Consider the following 13104-nt stretch of genomic DNA (forward strand, 5'->3'; position numbering starts at 1 on the left):
CTTTAAATGGGGCTTAGAGTGATGGAAGCTATGGTCGTGAACACTTGTAGATGGATTTGCTTAAAATAAGTAGTCTGTTAAATGTGCATTGCTCCTAAAACACAGAAATTCTTACTGATGATGTTACCCAGTATGGTCACGAAATGTCTGAAAACAAACTCGCAAGCTCAGCGAGCTAACTTAAAGATCTATCATAAACCTGAGCTACAAATCTTCTCAAAACTCGCTAACAGACCGTTTTATTCAAGATTAAGAACAGAGTTTAACTATTTGTACTGCTGAAGGAAACAAGTGAACTAACCTATTTGAATTAATTGTTTTTGTTTATGTAATACTAAGACTATTGCCCAAAATCTCTCAAGTTCACTTAAAATGATTGAATTGCATTGGAATTGAATTTGGATTCCAAAGAAAGATATCTGGTCCTTGTTAATCCTGATGACCATTAAATGTATTTTTGATCTATATGAAGATTTTTTGAACAGGAGAGTAGCAAGAGTTGTGACTGTCAGGATTTTTGATTTTGCTATCGCAGTTAGCCACACAGCTGAGAATTACTGTCCCTTCACGCATAAGGTCTGCAATGCCCTCAGGCTTGACAGAAATGATTGAAATCTCATTCTGATGACTCCATCCTACTCCCTAAAATCATGAGTGACAAAACATTATGAGCAGGTGTCTAACACTGTCAATTTTACTAGCAGCTTTAAAATTGATTCAGAGACCGACTGACTGACTGTCTTTTAATTGTTGTGTCCATTCTTGAAGGATTGCATTTTAAGCAAGCAAGCCAGTTATGAACTGTTTGATAAAGATAGTGGCTTCTCCAAGGTCAGCATGTGAATGGGGTCTACTGACTTGGTTGTTGAAGGTGATTGCATGTTGCATTTTAGAGTCTTGCTCTCACACTTGTGACAATGTCAGTGACAGCCTTGGCATCGTCTCAGATACTGTAAAGCCAATGTTTCTTGCTGGCATGGGCAATAGCATGAGTCGTACTGGGAAGAACTGAAATGAATGGGGGAGGAATGTTATAGGGTTTTGGGAGCTAACCAGTTTATATGTCAACATGATAGTAATTGTGGTTTGTAATAAAGGTTCCTGTATATCACATTGTCTCAAACAATTTTTATCTCTTTCAGGATAACAGCATTAATCTCCTGTTCTATCTGGTTTCCTATTATTTGCGTAATTTTGACAAGGTATGTTTTTTTAGTTACAGAATAATTGCTTGTTTTTGGTAACTTTTGAAGTAATTTTTATGGACAAAGTAAATTATTTTAGATTTGCTAAAATAAGATGGTATACATTAGTTACTAGATTGAGGAACAGGGAAATTGTTTTCTTGCAGTTGATAAATTCCAAATGTCTCCTCTCAGGATGCAGGTACAGAACAAAGTGTCTTCCCCATGCCAGAACCACAGGACTTGTTTCAAGCTTCCCAAATGAAATTTGAAGATTTTGAAAAGGACCTCCGTAAACAGAAAAAGGATTTGAAAGGTAAACCATTTTCTCTTTTGACTGTTAGTCTATGAGCGGTGTACTTGTCATCTCACTGGATTACTATGACAGGAGCTAGAAACAGAAAGATGATCAAATCAATAAAATTGGTAGCTCATATTTTGAATGATTTTATTGTCATGTGTATTTTACAGTGAGAAAACAGTAAAATGCAGTGAAAAGCTTTTCCAATGTCACCACAATCTGGCACCAATTTGAATAATTTAAGAATAATCATTGCTGTACAGTTGGTCCGTGCTTCAGCTTAGCTCGTGCACATATTGAATTCATATAAAAAGTAAGAATGAAATAGATGCTGATTTTGTAATTAGTGTTATTTGCTCAACAAGTGGAGCACTCTTGATTATTTTGATTCTTTTCGCTATCAATTTTCAATCTTCTCTCACAATACCTGTGTATTTACACCTGTATTAATAAGCAAGATCAACTGCACAACATCAAAGGCGATGGGCATTGTGTCAATAGTATTTGGAGGAATGGGCAGCCTCTGGGCATTTTGTATTGTACATATTGCTATCCCACAGTGAAATAACAAGGTGTAAAATACAGATTAGATTAGTTCAAATCAATGGTGGAATAGCTTTTCAGCAATATAATTTGTAATTTTCTTGTCTTTTGGCCTTGCTTAAGTTTAGTTAATATTTAATAATAAACATTCTGACCGAGTACACCATTAATCATTGCTATACGTCTTGCCAGAATGTTTGAACAATCATGTCATTTGGCATTTGTCTCTTACAGGGCTAGACTATTAGTGTGACTGCATTATTGCAGTCAGGTAGAATAATTTTCAGCAGTCATATGCTGGTTGAATAAGTGCTTAAGCAAAATTTGGATTTAACAACTCATTTGTTCATATTTAATGTTGCAATTTTAGTTTTTATACAAGCTATTCTTCAGTATATGGTGTCCATAAGCAAGGCCCTGTTAGCTCGGAGATTCTTATTATCTGGGTTTTGTGCAGGACTCAGTAATCAGCCTTCAATAAATGTGTACAATAATTGAGCAAGTGAGCAGAAGCAATAACGTAGAGTGGTGGTATGGCATGTTCAGCTTTCAGTACATTGCATGTCTGCAACAGCTCTACATAGGAGAGTAGGATTAATTAGTACTTCCAAAGACGTGGTGCAAGTATGATGGGCTGGATGGTCACCTCATGTGCTGGAAGATTGTATAACTTTTGAATGTATACTTTATTGGATGATGAAGATAATGAATCTTAGCTTCACTGACCAAGAAGCTGAACCAAGCACAAAATCCTTGAAACATTTGCTGGAAATCTGACATAAAAACAGACAGTATTAGAATTACCAAGCAGGTCAGGCAACAGAGTTAATTTTTCAGGGAAATAACCTGTTTAGCAGAACTAGGAAAAGTAAGGTACTAAAGGGGTTTGAGCAAGAAGTGGGTGGAACGTCACCATCCTGGTTTGAGGTGACCCTGAAGGACTCTCCTTCTCAACCTCTTACCTTGCCTGAGGTCTGGTGGCCCTCAGGTTAAATCACCACCAGTCATTTCTCTCTCTAATGGAAAGAGCAGCCCCTGTGGTCTGGTAAGACCTTGGTGACACACGGGTGGAACACTGGAAAAGAAAGACTAGTGATAGGGTGGAACACAGGAAAGAAAGAATGTTTCACACAGACCTTCAGTAATTAACCATTTATTATTCTTTGAACAACCATGATTGAAGTTATACAAAGGTTGTGTGCACTTCTTCCACTTCTTATTAATGAGTAGTTCTGTATAATAGGTTTCAAGTAGATAAGAGTGTGATGATGCTGTCACTTTGTGGTTATTTTGTCCTAGTTTTTTTTTCCAATAGAGGTTGTAGGGCAGAGATACCAAACTGTCACTAAGAAAGTAAACAATTTATGAGGCCTTTGGGTTATTTTAAAAAGGTGGAACAATGGAAGCAAACTCGGTGTGGTCAGTTCTCTCAGACCAGATTTTCTATTTTTTTTGTTTTTGATTTTTAGGTTTAGTTTTAAGCAGAAGCTGTTTGGGGCTTCAATGAATGTCTCCCGACTGCTACTTTCTTTGAATCATCTTTTGATGTTTTTATTTCCCCTCTTGGGTGGGAGAACTACATGCGAGAATCTGTGTCTGAATTTGCCATTTTGCCAAGGAGTGTGTTTATGGGACATTACTATATTGAAACAGGTAATTAGTAATAGGTACTATATATATATATTTAATCAGTTAGGTTTTCCCAATAGTTAGGTTATTCTAAATTCCTCTTTCTTTTGTTTGTATTTTAACTGTAGTGTTTAAATAAATCGAGTTTTGCTTAACATCAAGTAGTTTAACCAGTTTAAAAGTTGCATCACATCTGGAATGCTCACTTCACATCTTCCTTCAAAATAAGAAAACACTAGGGTCCAGGCTACCTTAAATTATTTTGATGGGTCTGGCCTGGTCCATAACAAGGATGAGGGGACAATGATAAGTCAGTAGATGATAAATTGATGAAGGAACAGTATTGAACCACTATGTATTTTAAGAGAAGCTCCCAACAGCAACTGTTTCACCTCCACATGCCATGACTTCGTGAAAACCCAGCCTCGCTCTTCTTGGAGGCTGCTGACCTGGAGTAACCAATCTGCTTTTGTTCATCTACAACCATCAGTATCCATCCTTGACAAGCAGAGCAATTGATGGCTTTGTGCTCAAGCTCTATTTTGCAATGCATATCACAGCATTCATCAAGCGACTAGAATCAATTAAAACTGCAGTGAGGTGTTTTTAATCTTTGAAGAGTCAACTCGGGATTCAAAAATTCATGCTCTTGTAACTTGTATGCCTTTTGATCCTCTCCCAGTTATACTCTTGGAATCCATATTCTGAAATAAATTCCAATTTGCAAGTAATAAACTAAAACCTTCCAAAGATTTGCTAGTTTAAAGCAGTCCAGTGCATAGTGTTCACATTCGAGTTCTCAATTTTGAGAATGAATGCTACATATTCCCTAAGATTTGTTTCAAGGTGACGTTCTGATTGTTCAAAGCTTACCGTCAGAAAAATGACATCCGAGAGAGAGAGAGTTTATTCTCAGTACAGATTGAACAGAGAAATGCGAAAACATGCATCCGTGTTAACTTAAGTCATATTTAGCAGTAACTGCCTGCCTTGTGAAGAATACTGGAAGACTAGATTGTAATAAGCTAACAATTAAGCTATACTTGCACCTAGATATTTGACATTTATCCCTACCTTCTTTTGTAATGATTGCAATTCAGTTAGGGACATGCTAATTTGTAGTTTCTATTCCCATTTGTAATATGGCCAAAAGGTAGGATCCAGGGTATAGCTGATTTTGCTAGCTACTTTTAAGTACCTTTTGAATGATCTGGGTCCCAGACTAGTGTCAGGAAATGACACAATTTTAATTCGTACACTCAGATTCAGACTTGGCACTTCAACTGTTCTTCAATCCAATTGACTGACATGCTGGAAAGAGCAAAGGCTCGTGGATATTTAGGAGTGTGCAACAATGTTAAGTATAAAAAATACTCAAAAGGTTGATGGAATGCTTACCTTTCTGCACAGCTGGAGCAAAAAGACACTCTGGTTAGCCAACATCTGGACTAGTCCTGCACACCACAACTTGGAAGGGGCACAACACAGATTCACTAGGAAGTCACAAGTAACTCCATGGTTTTCATTAAGGCAGGACTTCAAAACTGGTATCATATCCCCTGAGACAGAGAAAGCCAAGAACCAGTTAGATTGATTGATTGTTTTAAACTTTGAAAGGAATGAATAGGTTTGATACTGAAAAGCTTTTTTTTCTGACTGGCTGCTGATGTTCACAAAGAGGAGGTACAAACTCAAAATCAGAACTAGAACATTCAGGAGGCATGCTCAAAGCCACTCAATTCAATAATTTTAACTGTAAGCTGGATAGATTTTTACCAGACAAGGGTGTCAAAAAGCAGCTGGATGAAGTGAAACTACACATTAGTCATCATTCTTAGAATGGCAGCCAAAGTTCAAGGGGTTGCGTCCCCCTTTCTGATGTTTCCCTGCTTTACACAAGTCCTAGTTGCCCCTATAGAGGATGTTGCACCATTTCACTCATCTACATGGAGCAATTTGCATTAAGTTAACAGAATAAGATCAAGTCCAACAATGGGTGCTCTGTATTTGCCAGCTACTGTAAATTCTACCTAAAGATATTAATTTAAAATCATACTGCATAATGAGATTCTGCAAATCATCATCACCATCAGAAGAATGCATCTGAAATGTAGCTGAATCATGATTTTTTTAACCAAATGTAGACTTTTAGTGTAGTTTTTGAATTTAATTCTTGACAGTGTGCATGCTTCACATTTGTTTTCTTGAAATTAATAATTCATTCTTGATGTCTACTTGCCCTTGTAAAGGTAATCATTACAGGTCTAATGGGAGCTGTAGCATGGTTACCTGCAGTCTGTTATACCAGAACATAATACTGCTTAAATTATGTTGTGTTTTGATCTCCTTCCTATAAAATACTGTGCTCTCATAGTCCTGCTGTATTTTGCTTTCAACTCTTCTTCTATCGTTGACCAGCCTACTGCTTGGCAGGGAACAGCTTTCTCTTCATTTTTCTATTTGCTTCAGTTTTTGTGCATTACCCTTTTTCAGCTGCTTTTACCCTATGTCTAAGCTAGACAATTCCTCCCTAAATCACTTTTGCCTCTTCCTCTCTGTCTCTGTCTCTGTCTCTGTCTCTGTGTCTGTCTGTCTGTCTGTCTGTCTCTCACACTTGCTTTATGATGATCTTTAAAACCTACTGTTTTCTGGATAAAGTTTTGGTCTTAATATCTCTTTATGTGGCTTAATGTACAGTTTTCCTCTTGTCCTATGTCCTGTGAATGCTTTGTTATATTTTACTGCATTAGAGGTGCTATAATTCTAAAATGTTTAAGTTGAGTATCGAGGGAAGAATTGAATCAAGGTCAACAAAATCTCTTTTGCCTACTCAATTCCAGTTGATTGCTAGCTAATGTAGGGTCATTGATAGTTATTCTTGTGATCCCCGTGGTTCAGATTATTGCTTTCTGTTTCAGTTATTGCAATATACATTTGCTTTCAATTCAAACGAAGGAAGGTGTTTGAAGAAAGATGCGGATGTTTAAGGTCCCCTCCCTTTGAGAACTTCGGCCATTTTAATCAACTTCAATTTGACTAATCTTGTCTTTTTAAACGGGATTAGCTCTCTCACTCATTTTGCTTCTAATAATTTTGGTAGACTCCACTCACCGTTCATTTGCAGACTCAGACATGCTTCTTAGGATGGAGTCAAATTGTGGCACACTGCACGCATTTATATAATAACAAAGAAATTACCATCACAGAAAGGAATAATCCCCCATGCTTAAGTTTATCCAGCCTGACATATAACAGACTGAGGACCAGCTATTGCATGACGCTGTACCACCTCTCTGCGATTGATTTGATTTGTTTTGAGAAAGTACAGCTTTAAGATAAAGTTCCAATCACACAATGATTAGCGTAACTGTAATTTAACAGTTCTGAGCTCAACACATTGATAAACCTGGTATCTAAAATGAGACAATGCAATGTAAAGCAGATTTGTCACTCTACTTTTAAAAGTTATTGAAACCCATTGTGAATGGGTTTGTGAGGTGTTTAGGTGTGATCAGCAAAAAGTATACACTCATAAGACAAGCTTTTTCCCTACGTGAAGGATTCAATAATGAGAGGTCGTGCTTTCAAGGTGAGAGGTGGAAACTTTAAGGGGGATGCACACGGCAAGTACTTCACACAGAGGGTGGTGGGCGTTTGGAATGCATTGCCAGCAGAGGTGGTCGAGGCAAGCACGGTGGATTCATTTAAGATGCGTCTGGACAGATGCATGAGTAGGTGGGGAGAAGAGAGATACAGATGCTTAGGAATTGACTGACAAGTTTAGACAGTACATTTGGATCGGCTCAGGCTGGGAAGGCCGAAGGGCCTGTTCCTGGGCTGTAAATTTTCTTTGTTCGTTGTTCTTTTATGTTGAAAAACATGAAGACAGTTGAAAAACATTCCTGCCTTTTGTCTGCTTAGACCATGTTTACTCCAATGCAAGTCCCCAGGCTTACATTTTTTAACCACTTGAAAAATTCACTTCCTTCAAAATATTCCCTGTAACCTTTTTTTTTCAATTTGTACTGAGTGCTGCCTGTACATTACCCCATTGCCATTACCACCTCCATCTCTCCAGTCTTCCAAGAACATTGTGTTCCTCCAGCTCTGACTACTTGTACCTCTCCAATTCCTTTTGCCCTACCCGTGGTTAGCCACTAGGCTCTGAGCTCTTGAATTCCCGGAATGAATTCTGTTGATTCTGCTCCCCCTCTCCTAGTTTTAAGACCCATCTTAAAACAATGATAAAGTTTTCATAATCTCTCTTAATATCTCCTCTTTCAACTTGGTGTCAGGTTTTATTTGATTATGTGACCTTTCCACATCTAATGAGTCAAGCCCCCTAACTATCTTTTATGTTTCAGTAAGTTGCCTCTTTTCATTCGCACTCCAGTGAGTACAGGACCAACCAACTCCATCTCTCCTCACACGTTAAGTCCCTCCATACCTGAGATCAGGCAAGTGAATCTTCACTGGACTGTGTCCAATCCCAGTGTGTGTTCCCTCAGATAAACTGCCCAAAACCGCCGCCTTTCCATGTTTGGGCGGCACGGTGGCATAGTGGTTAGCACTGCTGCCTCACAGCGCCAGAGACCCAGGTTCAATTCCCGACTCAGGCGACTGACTGTGTGGAGTTTGCACATTCTCCCCGTGTCTGCATGGGTTTCCTCCGGATGCTCCGGTTTCCTCCCACAGTCCAAAGATGTGCAGGTCAGGTGAATTGGCCATGCTAAATTGCCCATAGTGTTAGGTAAAAAGGGATAAATGTAGGAGTATGGGTGAGTTGCGCTTCGGCGGGTCAGTGTGCACTTGGGCCGAAGGGCCTGTTTCCACACTGTAAGTAATCTAATCTAATCAAAAAAAAACTGTTCACAGTATTCCAGCGGTGGTCTGACTAGGCCCTGTATGGTTCTAGCAAGACTTCTATTTTTATACTTTGGCCTATATTTCAAAAGGAACAATGTATAGAAGGCTGTGGACCAAGTGCTGAGAAATAAGATTGAAATAGGAGAGTTAGGTGGTTATTTTTTGTTGAAAGGCTGATGCCCAAAGTGTTGATCTTTGGGTGCTGCTTGATCTGCTGTGCTTTTCTGGTGCCACTCTTTTCGACTCTGATCTCCATCATCTGCAGTCCTCACTTTCTCCTGGTTATTTTTGTCTAGTAGAGACTTGATGAACTGAAGGGCCTTTTTCTGTGCAATAGATAGCCATGACTCGAACATTTCATTTGCCTTTTCTATTACCTGCTGAACTGGTACACAAGCTTTTTGAGATTTATGCATGAGTACTCCCAAATCACACTGTTGTAGCTTTCTGCAGTCTTTAGCCATTTAATGTTCAACTCCTCTTCTTCTAGCCATAGTGCATAGCCTCACATTTTCACACATTATATTCCATCAAGCCAAATATTTGCCCACTCGCTTAACCTGCTTACATTCCTTGGTAGACTCTGTGTCATCCTCACCACCTGCCTTCCCATCTATTTTTGTATCAACTGCAAACTTGGTTACAGTGCATTCACTTGTCTCATGCAAGGCATCAATGTATATTGTAAATAATTATGACTCCGCTGGTTACTGGTTGCCATCCTGAAAATGCCCCGCTCGTACCAACTCTCAGTGCAATATTTATAACCTGCGTTTGTATTAATTCAACTTGCTGTAGATTTTTGTAAACCTAGACGAGTTCTGTATTCAAACCAGTCACCTTTAAATTTATTTTGTAATTTGTTGATTCGAATGTGAAGTAAGCATTTACTATTAAGCTTGCAGAATTATTTGTTTAAAAAAAGTTCAAGAAAATCTTCATACAAAGAAGTTGATTGACTGTATTGATCTAAGGTTATGCAACCCTGTTCATCATTTAGACAAATCACTGAAAACTAAGCAAATAGATGGGGATGCTTGCCTTGCTGGCTGTCGCCTTCTCTCCATGTTTAGTAAACGTCTGTGGCTAAATGCAGTTTGTTCAGACTAACGACACACTTTGGATAGGAATTTAGTCTGGGAAACTGTGGACTCCCAGCAGGTAGCTGCAGATGGGCTATATTGAGACTGAGTGAAATGTTTGTCCAGTTTTCACCAAAGTACTCATCTGATACTGCTCAGATTTATATCCTGCTGTTTTTGTTAAATTTATGACCGCGACACACACAGCCCGGAAATAATGTCACCGTGGGAGAACAATCATTTTATTTTTGAAAACTGGAAATTGAATTTAAAAATAACTCGCCTAATGTTATTGTTTTTCTAAGGTATCAAAATCTGTGTGGCTCTGCAACTCTGCAGTGTAGAAGTAACAGGTTTGCCACCAGTGCCAACTTGTACCTGATGAACAGCGGGCACTCAAGCTTCTTGGATGACACTTCCACTTCTTCTCTTCGTCCTTGTCCCCCATCTCCCAACCTAATCAAGCTAACCTTTTGGAAAATGATTCCGTCTCTGCTTGAAACTTCTTCAGTCAAACAGAAGCAAAATGCTGTGGATACTGGAGAACTGAAATAAAAACAGAAAATGCTAGAAGAACTCAGCAGGTCTGCCCAACATCTGTAGAGAGAGAAAAACGGTTAATTTTTTTTTGAGTCCAAGCTGACTCTTCTTTGAAAGCAAGAGAGGAACCGTACTGGAGTTAACATTTTAACTCCATTGTTCTCTCCACAGATATTGCCAAACACGCTTGGTATCTCCAGTACTTTTGTTTTTATCTCTTTGATCAGTCTGCCTTAGGCTAGAAATGAGAGTTGAATCTGTGAATCGCTATTTTACGGCACCATGTATCAATACTGTTTAACAGGAAATACTCAAGTCATCCTGAAGCTCACCTTGAAGCATGTCGTGATTGACATTGATAACTGAGAGGAGGTTGTTATCAGCCTTTCAATGTGATGACTGTTTGTCCATTGAGCTCAATCATACTTTCAATCACAATGTCTTCCTTCTCAGAACAGAGCAGCAACAGGGAAAGGGGGAGGAGGGGGGAATAAAAAAGCATATCCTGTACTCCAAATCCCAATACCCCTTGGAACATCCTACTCCATATGCCTGGAGGTCTACAGGTCAAAAATTGATCTGTTCAATTACATAAAAAAGGCTTGCCAGCAATTCACCACCCAAGTTAGCTGTCATCCTGGAACCAGTGAGGAATAATGCTACTATTGCTAATGTTAAACAGCCTTCACCTTTTAAACGTACTTTTTTTTAGCTTATGAATTGTTAACTTTGTAAATCTTTGAATTTAAAACATAATAAGAGCATAAGAACTAGGAGCAGGCGCAGGAGTAGGCCATCTGGCCCTTCGAGCCTGCTCCACCGTTCAATAAGATCATGGCTGATCTTTTCATGGCCTCAGCTCCACCTACCTGCGCTCTCACCATATCTCTTAATTCTTTTATTTTTCAAAAAAATCTCTACTGTAGCTTTAAAAGCATTTACTGAAGTTATCAACTACTTCCCTGGTCAAGTAATTTATAGATTAACAACCCTCTGTGTGAAGAAATTCCTTTTCAATTCAGTCCTAAATTTGCTCCCCTTAATTTTGAGGCTATGTCCTCGTGTCCTAGTTTTGCCTGTCAGTGGAAACATCCTCTCTACTTCTATCTTATCTATTCCCTTCATAATTTTATATGTTTCTATAAGATCCCCCTCACTCTTCTGAATTTCAATGAATATGATCCCAGTCTACTCAGTCTCTCCTCATAGGCCAACCCCCTCAACTCCGAATCAACCGAGTTGAACCTCCTCTGCACCCCCTGCATTGCCGGTGCGTCCTTTCTCAAGTAAGGAAAGCAAAACTGCACATGGTACTCCAGGTATGGCCTCACCGGCACCTTGTACAGCTGCAACATTACCTCTCTGCTTTTAAACTCAATCCCTTAAGCAATGAAGGACAAAATCCCATTTGCCACCTTAATTACCTGTTGTACTTGCAGACCAACCTCTGTAATTCATGCACAAGGACACCCAGGTCCCTCTGTACAGCAGCATGCTGCAACTTTTTACCATTTCAGGTAATAATTGAGTCCAGTTGCCAAAGTGTGGTGTGGAAAAGCACAGCAGGTCTGGCAGCAACTAAGGAGCAGGAGAGTTGACGTTTCAGGCATAAGCCCTTCATCAGGAATGTTGGAGGAGGGGCGTTGATAGATAAATATGAGGTGGGGCTGGGTCTAGGGAGCAAGGTAGCTGGGAAGGTGATAGGTGGATTCAGGTGGGGTAGTAGTGATACATTGGTGGGAAGGAAGATGGACAAATGGGACCGGTCAAGAGGACGGTTCCGAGTTGGAGTTGTAGATCTGGGATGAGGTGGGGGTGGGGGGATTTGGATGCCACCATTAGAGAGAGATACTGCCAACTCATGGAGTATTTCAGGGAATGTCTCTAGGATGCAAGTACCAACCAACCCCACCGCCCTGTGGCTGACCACTTCAACTTCTTCTCTCACTCCCCCAGGACCTGGGCTGCCATCTCTGCCAAATCAAAGCTACCCGCCAACTGGAGGAAGAATGCCTTGGCTTCCACATTGGGACTCTTCAACCACACAGTATCAACGTCACCAGTTTCCTCATCTCCCCTCTCCCACCTCATTCCAGGTCCAACCCTCCAACTCAGTACAGTCCTCTTGACCTGTCCTACTGTCTGCTCCACCCACCCCACCAACCAATCACAATTATCCCCACCGGCATTCACCTATCATCTTCCACGCTATCCTATTTATTTCTCATCCCCCTTCCCTCTTCACATTCCTGATGAAGGGCTTATGCCCAAAACGTCAACTCTCCTGCTTGGATGCTGCCTGACTTGCTGTGTTTTTCCAGCACCACACTTGTTGACTCTGACTCTCCAGCATCTGCAGTCCTCTCTTTCTCTTATGAGTCCAAATGTGACTGTCAGCTTCTGGAGGCAAGGTCGGATGGCATTCCGTCAGAAGAGCTATGGGAGAATGGGTCTATGCTCTGACATGTCACCTGCTTTTACCTTCTTTTTGGATACAAAGTCATGAGATTTTGTGTATTTGAAGTACTTCTGATGGTGTTGTGTGTCAGAGGTTTGTGTCTCTCTGGGGAAACCAGGGCTCAAGTTCAAGGGGTTTACTGAAGCTAAGACTATGCAAGCTGTCTAAAGAGACTCACCAGCATAATTCACAATGCAAACCTACTTGGAGATTTCAGCTTACTCTATAGAGTGTGCCAAGACTTGCTGTTGATCTATCATACCCTTTCAGTCTCCTACTCACAATGATGCACTCTAGTGAAGGAAACGTCCTTTTAAGAAAAAAACACATGATAATCTCCAAAATATATTGGGCAGTAGAAGGATATTGGAATTTTGAACTCTCATTTGAGAAAAGGAGATCATGATCACTGATCTTTCAAAGCTTTCTTTGTTGTGCTTGACGCAGTACATTTAAACATTTTGCACGATCATGCATGTATGTATGTGAAGTGAGCTCTGT

At 39.9% G+C, this 13104-nt stretch overlaps 1 protein-coding gene across 2 annotated transcripts in view; it reads left to right on the forward strand.

Moving 5' to 3' along the window:
* fmn2b (formin 2b) overlaps window positions 1-13104 on the forward strand; it is a 482131-nt gene that overhangs the window by 323212 nt on the left and 145815 nt on the right. For both annotated transcript variants that reach the window (XM_072580571.1, XM_072580572.1), the window contains 2 exons: window positions 1143-1202; window positions 1380-1500. In XM_072580571.1, coding sequence (XP_072436672.1) covers window positions 1143-1202; window positions 1380-1500 — 181 coding nt within the window. The remainder of the gene's footprint in view (window positions 1-1142; window positions 1203-1379; window positions 1501-13104) is intronic.

This window comes from Chiloscyllium punctatum, chromosome 11 (assembly GCF_047496795.1).
Source record: "Chiloscyllium punctatum isolate Juve2018m chromosome 11, sChiPun1.3, whole genome shotgun sequence".
NCBI lineage: Eukaryota > Metazoa > Chordata > Chondrichthyes > Orectolobiformes > Hemiscylliidae > Chiloscyllium > Chiloscyllium punctatum.